Here is a 19,289-nt window from a genome sequence, read left to right on the forward strand (position 1 = left end):
ACTCAACGATCGATGCCGCAGTGACGTTGGACGTCGAAAAAGCCTCCAATTCCGCTAGCTGGGAGTGAATAAAAAGCTCACTGGTTAAAACGGGTATCCCTAGTTATTTGAATAGTTACCTTTCGGAGAGGACTCTTTGGTACGATACGGATGAGGGATCCAAACAGTACACCGTTACCGCAGTAGTATCACAGAGCTCAGTGTTGGGTCCTCTCCTATGGAACGTGATGTACAATGCGGTTCTCGTTCTTCCCGTGCCAAAGGGGGCGGTCGGTTTCGCAGATGATCTAACCATGGTTGTCGTCGCAAAATAACCTGAAGACTTTGAAGTGTACGCTAACGAAACCATTAGCGCCGAAAAAACATGACTGGAGATAGTTCAGCTTGACCTTGTAGAACAAAAGACAGCGGAAAAGGGGCTGGAGAAATGCTGAAGTCGGAGGGGAACTGGTGTACGGTGAACTCCGCAATCAAAAGTATGCAGGAGAAACTTGGAAAGCGGAGTGCGCAAAGAGGACACAAAGAACGGAAGGTTTGGTCGCTTAAAGCGTAGTCCTCCCCGCGAAATAACGTTTTTCGGCGGGAAGAAGGAGAAAGTGGGGGTGGTTTTAGTAGGTGAGAATCCCATACACTGCTGCAACCTTCCGCGAAAACCGGAAGCTGGACGCTTCAGGTAGGAAAGGTTTTGTGTATTTCTTTTATAAAGATATTTGAGTGTGAATTTATCCCATTAGAACCTAGCACGTAATATATGCATTTATTATGTGCAAATATCCACTTTCAAGTGATATTGACATTCAAAATGTTGAATTTGAACAGAAGCGACAACTTTGACCCCTTATAACTTTGTTAGTAATAGTGCAGCTTTCACCAGGTGGTAGGATCATGCTTCCTATTATAGCCTACGTTGCTGCAAAATTTCGTGGTATTAGCATGAACTTAAGAGGAGTTTGGCAGCCAATTACTAAAAAATACAGTAATATACTATTATTAACTTTATTTCAACAGATATAAGTACGTAGGGTATTTCGAAACCTAGGCATCATGTAGTGGCAGTCTTCTGATTTTTTTGAAGATTTTTCGGTTAGGTAGTTTCTGAGAATGGGTCCGTAAAAGAAATGATCACTTTCATCCCCCCGTACTCTCTACCTTTCCAATAAATGTCAAAACTAACTAAGGCCTGAAAAAATACTAGCCAAGACCTTTTATTTGATACCCCACACGACTGTATTTGATGAAAAAAAAATGCACACCCTCTTTTGCATGTACGGGGACTCCCCCTTAAATTCGACGTAGAATTATGTAACTTACTGTATGCGTGAGCGTTCACAGTTCCCACCTTTCCACCATTTGGTATCAATCGCTACAACCGTCTCTAAGAAAAATGGGTGTGACGGGCAAACAGAAAGACGGACAGACAGACAGACAGTAAACCAATTTTAGTAAGCTTTTGTTTTACACAAAACCTTGAATTGTTTTACACAAAACCTTAAAAAGCAGTGTCTCTCAATGAAAGTGTATCCCATTGTGTTAGACTATTAATGTGCATGAAAGGTCTCCAGCGTTTTTGATCTCAACTGCATGAGGCGCTAGTTTAGTTATAACATTTTAGTTTATTTATTTTTCAAAGGAAATTCAATTCATATTCTAAACTTTCTTTCTCAATGAAATCAGTTCAATTCTAAGTATAAAAGCGATGGGCAGCTGGCAGTAGACACTCACAAGCCCGGTTCCTTCGCCGTTCTCGTGGCTGTCATCCTGATAGGCGAGTTGCTCATTCGGGTATGTTTTGAGTTACTCAGTCGTGCTGAGCTGTGCTGCACTTATTTTCGTGTGAAGCTCGGGTGAATTTCCGCTTAGCCGCACACACATTGCAGCACTTCCACACTACCCCACCCCCAGCTGATACTGAGCTTCAGCGACAAAACCCGCCGCCAGCAGATCGAATCTCACGCGACGTGTACTTTTCTTCTAAGAGACCTCATTCCCGGGACAAATGGCTTTAGCCTGCACACGAGACATTCTTAGGCCTGCCGTCGACGGTGGAAAGGGCTGACCTAGTATCGAGGGCAAGGTCGCTAGGGAGTCTCAAGCAAGCTCTTCACGAGTAGAAGAAGTAAAACGAAAAGCAGGACTTGCAAATTTGAAGAGTCATCGTGTGCCATTATAGCAGCTTTCAGCGTCCTATGCCAGCATCCTATTGTTTTGCGGGTGGTAGGCAGTCGTTCGATGACGTTTGAAGCCTAGGAGTTTGCCTAACTCCGAAACCAAATTAGTAATGACTTAATACTTCAGGCACGCGATGCACTGTCTCGCCCAGAAGTTAACATCCTTGTTCATTGACGAATATAAATAATTGCTAGTGACCAACCGATTCGTAGTTCAAATGCATGGGTATGCAGTACACGATCTATACTGCATGGAATACGTCCTTGCGAAATATATGACTTATTTCCCTTTTCAGAGGTATCGGAGAGTATTTCGGAGGTTGATCCAAAAAAGAGAAACTACCGAAATTTGTATTTGCGGTTGTCCCTAAGGCTCTCCAGCACTGCGTCATCTTTCGGAATTTCGTTCGAGCCGCCGGAGCTCCCAACGAGGTTAGTTTTTTGTGCTGTGAACGTGCATGGGCTGGTACACTGCAGGACTCGTTGAGGTCCCCGACGCGCGACTACTCCATTGCCCATTTCGGTCAGCGGACCACGAACGAATTCGTTACCTACCTGAAAATTGAAATGGAAAACTATGGAAGAATTTTAAGGAGAGTTTAAAGTGCAAGAGACCAAACCCCGAATTCTCAATAAGTAGATCACAACCTCAATCCTTACCGGGAATTTTAGCCCCAAAAACAAGTTTAGTATAAAGCAACGTACCAATAACAATAACATGCAGAATGCAGCAACTCAGAAGGTTTAGCTGTATTTCCAGAATATCCCGTACACATCAATGCCATCAATTATTTCCTTTGGAAAATACTTCCGTCAAAGACCAGAATTTTAGCATTATGAAGAGGTGATAAGAAAACGCCTACTCCAGGGGCAAAATATCCAGGCTAGAAGGTCTAGAAGGACCTCTCATTATCTGTAAGTATAGCACAGCATAGGCGTTCGTATCATAAAAAAAGGTGTACTGGTGCAAGTAATAACCGACTCGGCAGTATTGTGATCAAATTGCAAGGCCTTTCTAGGTCACAATCTTGTGACCATCTGGTTCCAATGAACAGGTTTTTTTAAAGGTGAAACCTTTTGTTACTACAATTGTAGCTTCCGTCCACCCATCGAAGTACTTATTAGGCGTAGATTATGTTGAATAGCAACGCCATTTTCTTACCAAAAACCGCCGTTTGTATATGAACTTATAACATACCGCATTGAAGTCCTAAGAAGTATAGTAGACCCTCCCTGGTATATTCGGAATGGAGATTTGTGCAGACTTGTAAATGTAGGCGGTTAATGAGGTCATCAAAGAGCATGCAATTAGGCACAGTCAACGATTACGCTTCCATGTGAATAAGTCTAAAACTTGACAGATATCCTAAGTCTATCAAGACGACTGAACATAGTTAAGCCGAACGGCTGCCAAAAAAGAAGCAGCTAATTTCACAATAAAGCCAAACAAGATGCTGATTTTAACAGAATCTTTTCGATAAAAATGTGGAACCGAAATATGAAAAGGAAGCTACTGGATGGAGAGAATCTCAGTGGTAGCTTAGCGAGACATGATTCTTTAACTCTGATTAGCTTTTTGAAAATTTCAACCTCAATAATAAAATGGGTTATTTTTAGTCAAACTTCATAAGGAGGGATAGTTCGTAGGCACACACAGATGGCGCTACTAGTACTAAATTCTCATGATTTCTGTAAGCTTCAAAAGACACATGTAGAAATTTGACAGCGGTCAGACTAGTAGTTTGTATAATGCAGCATTTGGAGTGAAGCAACTTCTGTTAGTTTAAAGAAAATGGTTAAAAATGAATTCCGTGTGTTAATAAAGTATTGCTTTTTGGCGAAAAAAAATCCCGTTGAAGCCAAGGTTTGGTTTCAAATACATTATTCGCACTTTGCACCAGGCAAATCAACCATTGAGAAGTGGTTTGCTAAGTTTAAACGAGGCGAGATGGGCATCGAGGATGATGTGAACGCTCCAAAGAGGCTGTTACTGACGAAAATATCAAAAAAGTCCACAAAATAATTTTTAATGACGTCAAAGTGAAGTTGATCGAGATAGTTGAAGGCATCAAAGGAACCTGTTGGACATATCGTGCAATCGTGCAAATGTTTGGGTATGCGAAAGCTCTGTTCAAAGTGAGTGGCGCGCGAGCTCACAGTCGACCAAAAACAACGACGAGTTGACGATTCTAAGCAGTGTTGGAGCTCTTCCTTCATAAAAGAACCCGAATTTATGAGTCAATATGCGACAATGGCCGAAATTTGGCTCAATTACCTCACATCAGAATCAAAACAATCGTCATTTGAGTGGACTGCAAGTGGACTGACTCCAAAGCGTGCAAAGACGCAACAGTCGGCCGGCAAGGCTATGCCTTGGGATGCGCATGGTATGATATTCATTGACTGTCTTGAGAAGAGCGACTTTTACATAGCATTATTGGAGGGCTTGAAAGATGAAATCGCGGAAAAACGGTCCCATTTGAACAAAAAGAAAGTGTTGTTTCATCCAGACAATGCACCGTGTCACAAATCAATGAAAACGATGCCAAAATTGCATGAATTTGGCTTCGAATTGCTGCGGCATCCACCGCATTCTCCAAGTGTGGCTCCCAGCGACTTTTCTTATTCTCATACCTCAAGGGAATGCTCGCTGGAAAGAAATTAGCGCCGATGAAAAAGTAATAATAATATAATAATCGTTGGCGCAACAATCCATATTGGATCAGGGCCTTGAAGTGTGTTAGAGCACTTCATTCAAGACCGTAACGGTACACCACAGTACACTGTGGGAGGCAATGTGGTCAGCATTGCGCTCGACCGAGATTATTACCCTGATTTGACTCAGGTACTCATTCACAGCTGAGTCGACTGGTGTCCGACATCCAATCACGATAACAAATTCCTCTGCCCCCAGCGAGATTTGAACCGCGACCTTCCGCTACGACAGCCCAGCGCTCTAACCACTTGAGCCATCCGGAGCCATCCGATGAAAAAGTATTCGCCGAAACTGAGGCCTATTTTGAGACCAAAGACAAATCATACTATAAAAGTGGTATCAAAAAATTGAATGACCGCTGTAAACGTTGTGTCGCCCTCGAAGGCAACTATAAAGAATATCAAAATCAAACTTTATAAAAAAAAATTTCTATGCTAGCCTACGAACTTTTCTGTCAAACTGTTACAGTGTCCTCCAATCTAAAATCAGTTCTTGCAACAAAGAAGATATCGTAAGACTGATCTATGCATCTTCCGTTGTAGACTGTTGGCATACATTAACATAACTAACACCAAAAGATTCAATTATCCCTAAAGATTCTGAATTTGTTTAGATCCATGTCACGATAAAAATATTGTCTTTACCCTTATCTATGGAAAGTAATTACAGACTCAACTTAGCTTTTCTACAAGTAAGGACAAAACTTATCTAGATTTGGGCATGACATTAATTCTGAAAACGTTTCCTTGAAATATTACCTGACCAATATCTAGTTTACTTCACATAATGAGTTGCATGACAATTATCATTACTTACTTATCAGTCGAGATGCATTTACTTCTCATTACAACCTGCAGCCAATTCGGAACTGTTGGTGTTGACTCGCCATCGGGCGTAAACCTGTAATGAAACAAGAAGAAAGGATTGCGTGTTAATGGTTTAATCTGATTTTTTGCATCTGGTTTTAATTTGAATTCACGATTTAGATGTAAGTCATTTCATTAGAGCATAAGCACATAACACTGTAACAGTTTTCGTTCTGGCTTAAGGGGGTCATCCCGTGTGAAGGCCGTTTTTTTTGCCTTTTTTTGAAAAATTATTTTGAAGGACTGGATAAAGATAGAAACGTGATTTTTTCACCATATGTTTATTGATATCTCTAGTATATGTGGTAAATTTTTCAGCTTGATTTCGTTGCTAATTTTCGGAATAGGTGTTAATTTATGCACCCATCTCCAAAAAAAGGTGTTTTTCTGCTGCCACGCTGGAGGGCGCTGTGTTCATCTGAGGAAAAAAAGCTAAACGGCATTTTAATGTGGACAATATTCCACGGTCCGCAAACTAGGATAATTGGAAAATATTAAAAGGTAAATTTTTGGTGGGCTTTTAAACTTAATTTTTTGGATTTTGGTGTTTTTTTACGGCTTTTTTTATGAATAAAAAAAAAACGACCAGTCCGATTGCAATTATCCTAGTTTGCGGACCGTAGAAATATGTACTAAAGAAGCCGTGAAAATTTCAAAGAATTTGGTTGGATAGATTTTGAGCTATGGTGGCAGCCGATTTTCAAGATGCAGTTTCGAGAAAAACGCATTTGAAAATTTAAATGTGATTATCAACAGTAAAATTTCAGCCCACCATTAATCTGCTATACCTGGTCCATAGAGAGCACCCTCCGATCCTTCAAAAAAGTCTTGTAAGGCCGATTGTTGCTCTCTGGTGTCAATTGTGGCTCTTTTAGCGAGGTCAGTCGATGGTCGTTCGGACCGCCAAATTCGCACTTCATTACGGCGGTCGGCATAAACCTGACATATCTGACCAACTTGACATCCCATTGCCTCTAGGATTTTAAGAATGCCATTGAATCCTTCATTGAAAATAATTACAGCCAGAAAAGTGGCTATTTCTACGACCTTGGCCCCAGAATGAAGGTGTTTAGGAGCGAAAGTTCAGTTCAATGCATTTAACGGCTCCTTGTTATTCCGGGTCTCTGCTCCTAAACATCTATTCAAGAGATCATCTCGTGACAAATCTTCATAGATTGGTTTGATGACTGTTTGAACTCCTTCAGTCAAAGGTGCCTTCTCGTGGTGAAAACTATCCAGTTCTCCTTTAGCATCCGCTTTGCGCCGTTTGCACCAACTGTCCTCGCCTGCTGGACAATTTTGATGCTGAGGATTTTTGTCTGTAGAACAATTATGGAAGAAAGTTTCCCAAATTTCTTGCTTCATTCCTTCTATCGAATTTGCGTGTCAACGAATAGCTAGCCCAGAAAATGTAGTGAGGTCCTTATCAGTAAGTTTTCCAGCCCCTTTTCCACCAATGCCTTTGTGATTCTTCTTTGCATTTCTAAGCCGCGTTCCCATTCTTTTCTCGACATGTCTTACGTATTCCGTTTTTACTACTACGTACATTTAATTATTTGTAGAAATTTGCAGAAATACCGGAGACAACTGCAGTAAAATCCAATATACAATATACAAAACTTGTCCCAATTGGAACATCCATGTTCATGCTTGCTAAAAGTTTCTTTGCTGATGTTGATGCGAAGTCCTTTTTCTTCTCTGATAACTATCGATTCCCATGAAATACTCGTTTTTTAGTGCGAACATGACGTTGAACGTTAACGCGATCTCCCTTCGTACGATCCAGTTAAAAAAATCACTGAACACACAAACACAAACAAAATATAAGAGAGTGTAGCTTGAAAGCCTTTCAGTGCTCACTCTAGACTGAATTATCCTTTTTATTCCAAACAACAAATAAGTTTAGACAATTGATTGGTTTTTCATCTTTTTATAATTATACCTGTGTTCAAATTTATAAGGCACCTGAGCCAAAAACTAACAGGGTAAAAAAAGATTCGATGCTCTTTCTCATCGAGTACTCTAGCTGCGGCTGCAAACTCCTTACCTGTTTAACCCTGTAATTTCTGAAGGACTCGGAATATCGGAAAATCCCTTTGCCCACATATTCTCCACTATATATAGATACAATTCATGCAAAAAAAAAAAAATCGATTTCTCCAACCCGACACACGGGATGACCCCCTTAAATAACAAGAGGAGACATTACGAGTTGCAGTTACTGCAAGGTTGCATCGTATTTTTGCAACTGATATGATAATTTGTGGAAAACATAGAAAACGTGAAAAAGAAGCAGATATCAGGGAAATGGACACTTGTGAATTTATAACATTGCGACAGATGCTCCTATGCATTTATTACGTGGAGACAGTCACATGCAAACTTCATCGATAGAGTGCTTGTATGTGCACTTTGAAATGTTACAGAACCATATCGGTTTACCAATCTTCAAAATACTGACTTATGTCATACAAGGCAGATTTAAGATTGGTTTCTTACTTCTGAATCTAATTTAAATTAAGTTTCGTACCTTATAATTGAATTAGTGCGTTTTGTCCGCGGCACTGCAAACATTTCCTTATTGCTGGTGTCCTCTTGTAGTGCCGGTAGTTCGTCTACTTGTCCAGCTTCGACTTTCAGCAGACTCAAATCGAATTTAATTAGCGCTTGAAATAGAAACAAGGGTATCTTTCAACGTGATAATAACGTTAATCGATTACCTCACCTAACTCACATTTATTTACGGGCCCCAGCTTCTGTGCGGTGCTGTATAATATGTCGGCTGTCCAAAAGTCGGGTATCCTCACAAATAGCTTACCAGCATCAGCGGGTAGATGAAAGCCCAACTTATGGAGTAGCAAAACGAATGGTTGGTAGAGGAGAATTGATGTTTGTTCAGAATTCCATGGGACCAAGGGTATCGACTTTTTCTTCACTGTAAGGAGCATTTTAGAAAGTATGATAGCGATCGTTAAGAAATATGAACATCGACTCTTTTGATTTATTACTTACAAATGCAATGATAAGGAATTGGTTCTAGTATGTTAGTATCATATTCATCTGCTTTAATGTCGCCTCTGAGCACCAGCTTAACATGACAGCATTCAATTAGAACTTTCTGGAGCCATTGCAAAGATTCTCCTTTGTTCTCCTTCAGAAGACGATCCTTAAGCACCTGGTATAAAATTGTAAATGGAATTCTTTTACAAATTAGACAATTGAAAGCAGATGTATTGTTTCAAAAGATGGTAAATGCTAAAAAATGCAATCGAAATTTAAATAATATTCACAAAAAGATTACCTGTATATCATCAGATGCTTTGCAGACATAGGAATCTCGTATCTCAATGCCTGACTCCTTTGTACTTGTAGACGGGGATGGTGTTTTTGTAATATTCCTTTGATATTCTGCATCTTCGAATTTCATGAGATCATCGTATTCAACCAGGTTGATAATATCCTGAAATAATATTTTAAATAGAACATTTGAGCCCATGACCAACTTTTGTTAAATCATTTGGAAGTATATGTATAAAATTAAAAATTCTGCTGTGTCCCCGGTGAGTTGGGGCTTAAGAATGCACTCAAAGTCTTCCCTGCTTGTCATAAAAGGTAATTATAAGGAATAGAAAGTCATGGCCTAGCAACCAAGAAACTCTGAAACTTTACTGCTACTAAAACATCAACAACGCCTCGGATAGGGAGTGACCTCTCAGTGAAGAGTTCTGGCTATCGGCAACAGACTATGACTGGTTTTTGGAATGCGCGCTTCACGACAACGGTAGCGAGAATCCTCGCTTTCTCCAACTCGAGAGAGAATTCCAACCATATAAGTTGCGCATTCTGCGCCTAAACGAAATAAGATAGTGGGACTCTGGAGAATATTCCTTTCCCTCTTGCCACACTAATGGCAATGTGCTTTTGTACTCTGGAAAACCAAGTGGTAGCAGACGCGAGTTCAGTGTGGCTACCGTAAGGCGCGCTCTCCTTACCTACGACCCGTTTCTGATAGACTTCTGACGGCAAGGTTCACGTATGATGGAAGAAGCATCACAGTAGCTTTGTACTAACAAAGAAGGTTAAGTCGCTCCTCAAATATATATTTACGTTTAAAACCAAAAATTGTAGTTTGGTGGAAGCTACCCTTTGTCTATTAATTTTAGGCTGGGCTACAAGTAGCAAACGAAAATCTAATTTCTTAGCATCACAGTGTTATGCACCAACGGTGACTTCCTGTCTTCAAGCAATTCCACGCAGTTCAGGGTTCACGCTCAGCCACGTAATTTTGCATTTACGCATAGAGTGTTGGACTCCCGGGTCGGTACGTCGGACTACCCCGTCGTCAGAGAGCTAGGTTGGAACCGTTTGTCACATTACTTCAGGCTAGCCCCCAACTCTCCCGCCTTGCGGAGTCTTCAAAGTAGGGAATTCTTTTCACCAACGGAAAAGGAAAAGAGCAAGGGAACTGTCAGTTCAAGAGACCCCCTGCCATCCGGCTCCTCCACCGGTCGAGCTATATCTTCTTAGCAACGAGAAGGACCCAAACGTAATGGGTAACCCAACTCCACTTGTCAGCACTCCTCAGCATCTCTTCGATAATGTTGTCTGAACAGAGATCCCCGTTTAAATAGAGCCGCTGACAAACCCCATTCCACCTTCCACAAGAAAAAAAAACAGTGATGGGCTTCGTCCACAACTGCATTGCAATATACAATCCTGAGATCGCGCCTTTCCAATCTTGTGCAGGTAAGACTGAAAACTTCCATGCCCACTTACAAATTGGGTAATGAAATAGTCAGTCTCACCATGCTTCCGATTCAGCCACATACCTAAGTTGCCGATGAGCCGCGCAGTCCATTTACCTCTAGTTTCATTTCGCCAAGAGAGCTGCCAATCCTCTAGAGTGCGTTGCCCTTCTTCACGAGCAACAATATCCCTTGGCTCATCTCCCTTGCGCTTGCATATGGCTTGACGCTCCTTAGCAAGAAGGGCAACGGGGATCACTCCCACGATCACCATCACGGCCGGTTCAGAGACAGTGAGTACGCAGACGCCACCCGCAAAGCTCCCCGTCTTCCTTGCCAAGAACGTCAGCCCATACCTCTGCACCGTAGAGCAGGACAGTCTGCGTTAAACTCATCAGAAGACGTTTGCCATTAGCTTACTTAACGCCGAAACTCCAGTTGCAGCCTCGTTCACTGCTGCTTTGATTTGCTCAAAAAAGCTCATCTTTGAGTCAAGAGTCAGCACGAGGTATTTTACCGCTCGTTTTGACTCGATTATCGACTCGCTGAACTATATGGGACGCAGGGTCGGAATTCTCTTTTTAGTCAGGATGACTGCTTTGATTTTTTCCAGTGCAAGGTTGAAACCATGAGTAGTCATCCATCTGGTTACTCGTCGCATCAATATGCCGAGCCTGCTTTGCGCCTGTTCGACAGTACGTCCGGCAACAAGCGCCGCGCCATCATCTACATAACCGTGTTTAATAGAGCAGGGAGCGATTCCTCAGATAGTCCCTCAATATCCGTAAGAGATAGTTCGGCACGCATAAAGTATTGAATAGTGTGTTTAGAATGTCTTTCCATCTTAAGAAATCAAAGGCCTTTCTGACGTCAAGCGTTACGAGGAGCACCACCCGTCGAGTTCGGCGGCAATGTGCTTCCGCTCGTCGAACGGCATCCACGAGTTGCATGAAAGCATCAACTGTGGATCTCCCTGCTTAAAAACCAAACTGCCGGGGAGATAAATCTACGGCAGGGCGTATCGCTTCAGCGAGTCTAATTCTGATGAGCCTTTCGAACACTTTTCCAGCAGTCTCAAACAGGCGGTATGAAGACGGCAAATCAGGGTCGCCTTTCCCTTTGTGAATCAGCGCAAACCTCGCCACTTTCCAACGAACAGGGAAAGTGCCCTCTTTCAGGCAAGCGTTGAATACGCCGAGCAGTAGGTCTAGCCGGTGTTGGAATACCAGTTTGTATACCTCTGTTGGAATACCATCAGGTCCTAGCGCCTTCTTGCTTTTTATAGAGAGGACTGCCTGTTCCAACTCTTTTATAGAGAAAAATGGACGGTCCCCTGCGCTCTCTGCGCCGACGTCATCATCCCATACAGAGTACGCAGGGAATAGTGCCCTTACAATGCGGTCCATCTGCTCGACCTTACATGAACAGGGTTTCAGCAGAGCCCCGATTTTTCAGGTTACCAGTTTGTAATCGAGTCCCCACGGGTCCCCATTTACCTTATCGACCAGATCCTGCCAGCAGCGAGCTTTGTCCTTCTTTACTGCGCTGCTCAGACACGTAATGGAGAAGCACGGTCTTGCATCTTTTTGCATCTTCCACCACCTCCATTGGCGGTGCTTTGTGAGAGCACAGAACCTGCCCTAAAGTCAGTTTGGTTTCAGTTGACCGACACCACACAAGCAATCAAATTGACCACTTCAGGAGCAGCAGTAGATTTAGAAGTTGTCTTTTGTATGTGCGTAACAAGAGAGCCGTTGACATCGACCTCGAAAAGGATCACCATCTGTACGATTGGAGCACACACGCGTCACCTCCCGCAGGATTGGACCACTGCAACCCCTAAGTTCAATATCGACCGCTTGCATGATCCATGTTCAACATTTGGAAAGCTATTTAACTGATGGAACGGAAGATACACAAAGTCGCTCGCCTGAGAATATCTATGAGCATTGGGCCTCCATCAAGCTGCTCGTTTCTCGGGTATTACGCAGATCATCGGGCACGTCCCGAAGGAGCATCCTAAGATCTGACCGACTGCGGAATCGTGGAAGCCGATCGATGAACGAAAGGGATTGCGTAAAGCGCTCGAACTCCGATACACGCGAAATCCCACGAAGTTCACCAACCATAACAAAAGGGAATTTGTTATCGCACTAGTCAGGGAAGCGGAATATGTCGCCGAATCCAATGATTTCAGAAATGTTTACTGCATCACGAAAGAACTTGCATGTTGTCGCAAATCTTTCGATGGTCCTGTGAAGTATGTGAACGATCGATTCCCCATCCATGATGAGGAACAATTGGAAAGGTGGAAGAAACAATTCACCATGGTTCTTAACTGTATCATATTCAATGAAGTTCCGCCTCTTGCTGACATGCTGATGCGGGCTGTTCCTCCAAGCAGTAGAGAAATCATCTCAGCCTCGATGGCTACTCAAAGGGAGTAAAGTTCGACGGTATCTAGGCAGAGTGATTTATTGCAGCGCCTGCCGTTACTGCAGATCTACTGCTCCCACTCGTACGGAAATCGCGGGAATTCGAAACCTATCCCATAAAAGTAAGGGATGATGGTTAAGATTCCGAAAAGGGTACCCGTTTCGAGTGTGGCAGACTGATTTTCGCTTTCGATCGTGCTGGATTGATCACATCAACACTCTACGGATCATTTTGGAAAAGTATGCGAAATTTCAATCTTCGCCGCACCTTTTGGAAGCATGAATATGCTCTACGCAGAAGCGACATTCCGCCGAAATGAATGGTTGTTATCAAAGGGACATATGATGACGCAAAATGTCACGTGCTTTATCGAGGCAAAATCTCAGAAGAATTCAAGGTTCAAAGCGGAATCCACCAGGGTTGCATCTTGTCACCGATATTTTTTTTTGTAACGAGATCTATTTGTTCTCTCATTGGATCATAGACCTTGGCCAAATGACTCTGGATTTGGAAAGAAAGGCAAGCAGTAGTAGTTGAATTAAATATAAACTCCAACAAAGCCAAGGTCTGACGAGACATCGCACTCTTCCTATCCGCTTTAATGCTTTGATCAATTTATATTTCTGGGAAGAGTGGTTTCTACCGACGATGATACCGAACTAGTTGTTACCCGACGCATCAACAGCACTAGATCCGATTTCACTGCCTTGTCTAAAATTTGGAAATGCAATTATTTCAACACCAAGATCAAGTTGAGATTGTTCTGTACTAATGTTCTGTCTTGGGAGGTTCTCAGCAAGAGAAATTGCGAACTCTTGGCCGCGTTCGAGAGAAGAATCCTCCGAAGAATGTTTGGCCCTCTGCATGCGAATGGACGATTTTATGAGCGATACCAGGACCACCAAGTTGTGGATAAAATCCGGCTCAATAATCCGTATGACTAAGGATGATCCAGCTCGAAAAGTCTATAAGGGCAATATCTAGAAGAAAAGGAGAACGAGCGAGATCCTGTCTCAGATGAAACGGTGGCGTAGGTCAGGCCGCCAGACAGCTTTTAGGGGTATCGAGTTGGTGAGCCTCGGCGCAAAACCGGGATGATTGTAATTCCTTATTAAGACAGGCCTAGACCGGATACCGGTTGTTGCGCCCTTGATCTGTGTTGCTGGTGCTCAGAGGTGGCGGTGAGGAAGACGGGGCAGCAACTCTGTCGGCTGAACCGAAATCAAGTGGCCGAGGAGAACCTCCATAGTAGTGGCACCGGGAGACGCTGTATCGCATTGGCTTGCCGGCCGTGATGTACTAGGCGAATGCTCCAAAGGCCTAATCAGGGCGATCAGACCCGAGTCTGCACGGGAGCTCATCTGAGGTGGCAATTGGTCACGAAACCTTACCAGGGGTATACTGGTACCATGGAAACCGGGATATCCTCTGGACTCACATACTCCGGGAGAAAACAGACATTTACCTCTCTGATGTCTGAAACAGGCGGTGATATTTACCTGTCTGTTGTCTGAGGTGGACAAAGGCATTTGTCTAAAAGACGTAACTTAATAATAGTGCTTTCAATATCTAGTGAATACACCAGGGAATATTCTGTCGTGTTGTTCACAGTAGGCGTTGGTCCTTTCGTGTCGTTCCAGTGGGTGCGAAGGTCCGTTAGGTCCGAAGGTAAATCTATTTATAACACAAGTATACACTTTCGTACCTTCATCCATGTATATGCTGCTTATAGTTGCCGGGAGTTTGTAGGTATCATCAAATCGATATTTAGGAGTAGAAGCAATCGACGACTGACTCAATGTAAGTTCAATTAAGTTAACTTTTAATATGAAAAATCAAACTTGAAACTTTAAACGCGGTTATCTGAGAATCATATTTTTTTGAAAGTAAGTTCGCGGTGGGCATGATTACTAAAAAACTAATAATTCATAGTTCTTTTATATGATTATAACTATTCGCTCAACGAATGATTTTCAAAAAAATCTTTTTTCGTTAGAGAAAAATGTAAGCATCGCCATTTTTTTAATAGTTGACATCTTCACAAACCCTTGATTCAGCGATTAGACAATACTACAAAAAAGTCGGAAATGTATTGATCGATTTGGGTAGCAATTCTTTATTAAACATTTACTAGGCTGTCCGTAGAAAAACCGGAAAAATGTTGGTGTATCATTCACTGCAACTGTAAACTGATGAAGGGCTGAAGTGTGCAAAGAACTCCCTCCCCCTCCGCCATCCAACTTTCCCCAGCTTAGTTAGCGCAGAGGCATGCAAACGCGTGTCGACGGAACACTCCAATGGAGCTTCTATATTTGCGAGTGGACCTTCAGGGTCAGCTTCGCCAAATTTTTAAGTTTTTGGGATAAATCTCCCCTCTTGATCGATTCCAGGCACCCAGAGTCACCATCCCTCAATCCACATTGCTCATTACAAGTGTCATAGCATTACTTGCAGCCATTCCGGGCAATCCATAGATTAGTACCCACTGGTAGTCTGTTTAACTCAATATACCTCGAACATCAGTCATTTGATGTTTTCACGCGTTTGGCAAGATTAATGATGCTGTCGAAAAGTACCTCACGAGTTGACTCTAACCGACGTATGGAAACATGCCAAAATTGCTAAGAAATCAACTTGAATTTAATGGAGTGAATTATGATCATTATCATCATTATAAACGGCATAACAACCGGCGTTCGGTGTAGGCCTACCAGAGCCGGTTTTCCGCGGAGGTCCATCACTTCGATATTGATGATAGATTTCAGTCATTGCTCTACCTAAGGCAAAGTTTGCTATATTTTCTTTTTTATTTTACCCATACTGGTCATATGAGCCTATTAGGCCGGATTTATTTACAAACAAGCCGTCATGGTATCGCTCATAAACTTCATCATTATTTGGTGGTACGGAATCGTCCATAATCCTATAAGAAGCCAAAAATTCTTCGGAAGATTTTTCTCTCGAACGAACGCTGAAATAAGCTCTATTGGCTGTCAACAGTCGCGTACAGATTTCGTCTTTATAGCAATTACGTTTCTCATTTTCAACCCCAGATAGGAATAATTTTTAAACTGTGACCAAAGGTTGGAAGTCAGTGGTTAGACTTTGGACAAGTGGGAAACCCAAAAGAGAACCGGTTCCACAGAAAGCCTTCGCTTCGCTTTGAGTTTATTCCAAATGTTCAGAATATAGACGGAAGGCTCTATTGTGATCAACTGGACCAGATCTATTTAGGGCTGGGTCAAAAGTACCCTACGTGGCAGCAATGCAATGTCAACCTGTGCCAATCCATAGCGCACTTTTTGAACGAACATTACGAGACGAGATTGAGTAAGGACTAAGATTGTATCGACCCATGGTGGAATAATTAAATAAATTAAAATAAACTACTATCTATAGATATAACATAATATAGTAAATATACTATGTATGACATAGAAATAGGGCATGTTGACTGTCGCAAACGAAAATACTGATGCAGTAAAGCTAAATGGCAAAATTACCTGTTGAAGTAACTGTTGGATAATAGATATTCGCGACTTGTACTTGTTTCCATTGTCACAGAAGAGTTTCACAATTTTTCCAACTGCATCGTGCGATTTTTTGCTTTGCACGTAATACCAATACAAAGTATCCATTTCCTCTTGTGTCCATGTGCTGCCAAAAGAAAAATAAAAAATCTTAATTCATTTCAAGATATAAGAATACTTATCATTTATATCGCTTTCATCTAGTAAGTTTATAAATTGCACAATATTTTGTCAATATGAATCCAAATTGTCACGGACGTATGGTATCATCAAATATGTAGGTAAAAAATATATCTTACCAGGAAGCATGTTCCAAATTGTACTCTTTAGTCATTTCTGTCAAAGATGGACTGGACAACGACAGTCGACTTTTTTGAGGTGTATTCATAAATTTATGAATAACATACTCAATTAAATCGGACCAATCCTGCAAATAATAATGAAAATAATATTCCAAAAATGCAATAATAACCAAAAGAAAGTGCAATTCAATATATTTTACTTACATCACATAGTTCATATTCTGTTTCCCAAATTTGTGAGTACGTCTTCAGAACAATTGGTTGAAAGAGGCTGTTCACTTGACCCAAGTCACCGCCGATGTGATGCATCATTGTAAAAATACAATCGTTCACGAATTCGCCATTTTCACGGAAATTTTCCAACAATAGACCGTAGTGATTCATTATTTCCACGGTAGCAAATCTGAAATTGGAATATATTTTCAATCTTACATGTATTACAGGAGCATACAAAAACTGGTGGTCAAAGGGTAGTATAGGTCCAAGGGCGAAACGTGGATTGGTACCCACAATGGAGCATATAGTAAAACCTGGGAAACGCCTGTTGAAACAACACCAACAGCTCTACTACCAAACCCTATCTCCACCTCCACTTGGTGATCGCTGGGAGCTCCTTCACGAAAAGCTGCACACGGAGAAGGATGAAGGCGAGTCTTCCGCGCCTAAAAACGGGACAAATTGTACCAACTGGTCCTCCAGGTTTGGGGTTGAGTAGGCCTTACAACCCTACACGGAAAACCAACGTAACGAAGCCACAGAAGGAGCCTCGGACAGGATAGATTTTACAACGACGAACCCGGCAATAACAACGGAATAACGATTTGCACTTTTTCTCATGGAATGTGCGCTCCCTGTACAGAGATGGAGCTGCTAAGCAGCTAGTCGGTATCCTGTCCCAATGTAGGACTGATGTAACAGCGTTACAGGAAATGCGTTGGACAGGGACCGGCTTCCTGGAGAATAGTCATTACACCATATATTATAGTCGCCATCTAGTAAACCAGCTACAAAATGAAACCTGCTGTTATCGGCGAGTTGGAGGTGCCGCCAACTGGAGACGACGGACAAATACTGCCACCATCAAGCATAGAAGAAGCAGTCCATTCAATCCACCGGCTTAAAAACCGTAAGTCGTCAGGAGCCGATGGAATTTCAACAATTGGTTAAATATGGAGGCGACCAATTACACCAGGTGGTTCACCAACTGGTGGTCAAGGTGTGGGACGGCGAATCAATTCCTGACGATTGGGGACGAGGCATTATCTGTCTCATACATAAAAAGGGGGATATCACGTATTGCAGTAATTATTTCTTACTAGGCCCGATAGCCCCATACGCCCAGAACATAATTGGCCCATACCAAAAAGGCTTCACTCTAGGAAAATGAGCAACAGATTTTCTCTTTGCGTCAGGCGATGGAAAAACTGTTGAAATATGGGTATCAGTTGCACCATCATCAGTTTCATCGACTTTTAAGCCGCCTATGACAGCATAATCAGAGTAAAACTCTACACGGCCATGAGATAATTCGGTATCCCGACGAAATTAATAAGACTGACCAACGTGCGAGGCCAAATAAAAGCAGCAGGATCCCTTTCGAGACCATTCAACACCAACAAGGGTCTATGTCAAGATTGTCATACGTCCTCTTCAACCTGGCCCTGGAGAAAGTGATTCGCGATGTAAATGTGAGAGGCACCATCCTCTTCAAGCCCACCCAACTACTGGAAGAACAACCCGAGATGTACAAACTGCCTTAATCCAGATCTAGCAGGCGGTGCGAGATCTTGGGCTGCATATTAATGAAGGCAAGACGAAGTACATGGTGACAACGTCAGCGCCAAAAATCAAAGAACGAACAACATCGAATCGCATTGGTCAAACGAAAACAATAAAAATAGTAGACTACAACTTTGAGACCGTTGGTAATTTCTCCTATCTAGGGTGGAAAATCACAACCGATAACAGCTATGACGATGAAATCCGCGCACGATTGTTGACTGCCAACAGAGTCTATTTCAGCTTACAAAAACTGTTTCGCTTCAAACGTCTCCCCAAAGGGTCAAAGCTCTTACTGTACAAGACTATGATCTTGCCAGTCCATATGTATTCCTCGGTAACCTGGGATCTTACCAAAAAAAACTTCCAAACTCTTGGCCGCGTTCGAGAGAAGAATCCTCCGAACAATTTTTGGCCCCCCTACATAAGGATGGACGATTCCGTAACCTACATAACGACGAAATCTATGAGCGAAGCCACGACCATCTGGTTGTGGGTAAAATCCGGCTCAACAGGTTGCGGTGGTCAGGTCGCCTAATCCGTATGGATGAGTCTATAAGGGCAGTATTTATGGTAGAAAAAGAAGACGAGACAGACCTGAGATGAAGCGATGGCTAGACGCCAAACAGCTTTTACGGATATCGAATTGGTGGACCTTGGCGCAAAACCGGGACGTCTGGAGTTCGTTATTGAGGCAGTCCTAGACCATATACCGGTTGTTGCGTCATTAATGATGATACAGGAACT

The 19,289-nt window shown here is 42.4% G+C and overlaps 1 protein-coding gene across 5 annotated transcripts in view; it reads right to left on the reverse strand.

The window, feature by feature from the left end:
- The window catches only part of LOC119655307 (protein timeless), a 130,596-nt gene that overhangs the window by 35,268 nt on the left and 76,039 nt on the right, over positions 1–19,289 (reverse strand). For 4 of the 5 annotated variants that reach the window (XM_038061157.1, XM_038061173.1, XM_038061148.1 and 1 more), the window contains 8 exons: positions 16,968–17,166; positions 16,761–16,888; positions 16,435–16,588; positions 9,052–9,210; positions 8,763–8,925; positions 8,476–8,685; positions 8,281–8,416; positions 5,701–5,784 (listed from right to left, as the gene is read on the reverse strand). In XM_038061157.1, coding sequence (XP_037917085.1) covers positions 5,701–5,784; positions 8,281–8,416; positions 8,476–8,685; positions 8,763–8,925; positions 9,052–9,210; positions 16,435–16,588; positions 16,761–16,888; positions 16,968–17,166 — 1,233 coding nt within the window. The remainder of the gene's footprint in view (positions 1–5,700; positions 5,785–8,280; positions 8,417–8,475; positions 8,686–8,762; positions 8,926–9,051; positions 9,211–16,434; positions 16,589–16,760; positions 16,889–16,967; positions 17,167–19,289) is intronic. The other variant, XM_038061165.1, reaches the window with a different exon arrangement.

This window comes from Hermetia illucens, chromosome 1 (assembly GCF_905115235.1).
Source record: "Hermetia illucens chromosome 1, iHerIll2.2.curated.20191125, whole genome shotgun sequence".
Taxonomy (NCBI): Eukaryota; Metazoa; Arthropoda; class Insecta; order Diptera; family Stratiomyidae; genus Hermetia; species Hermetia illucens.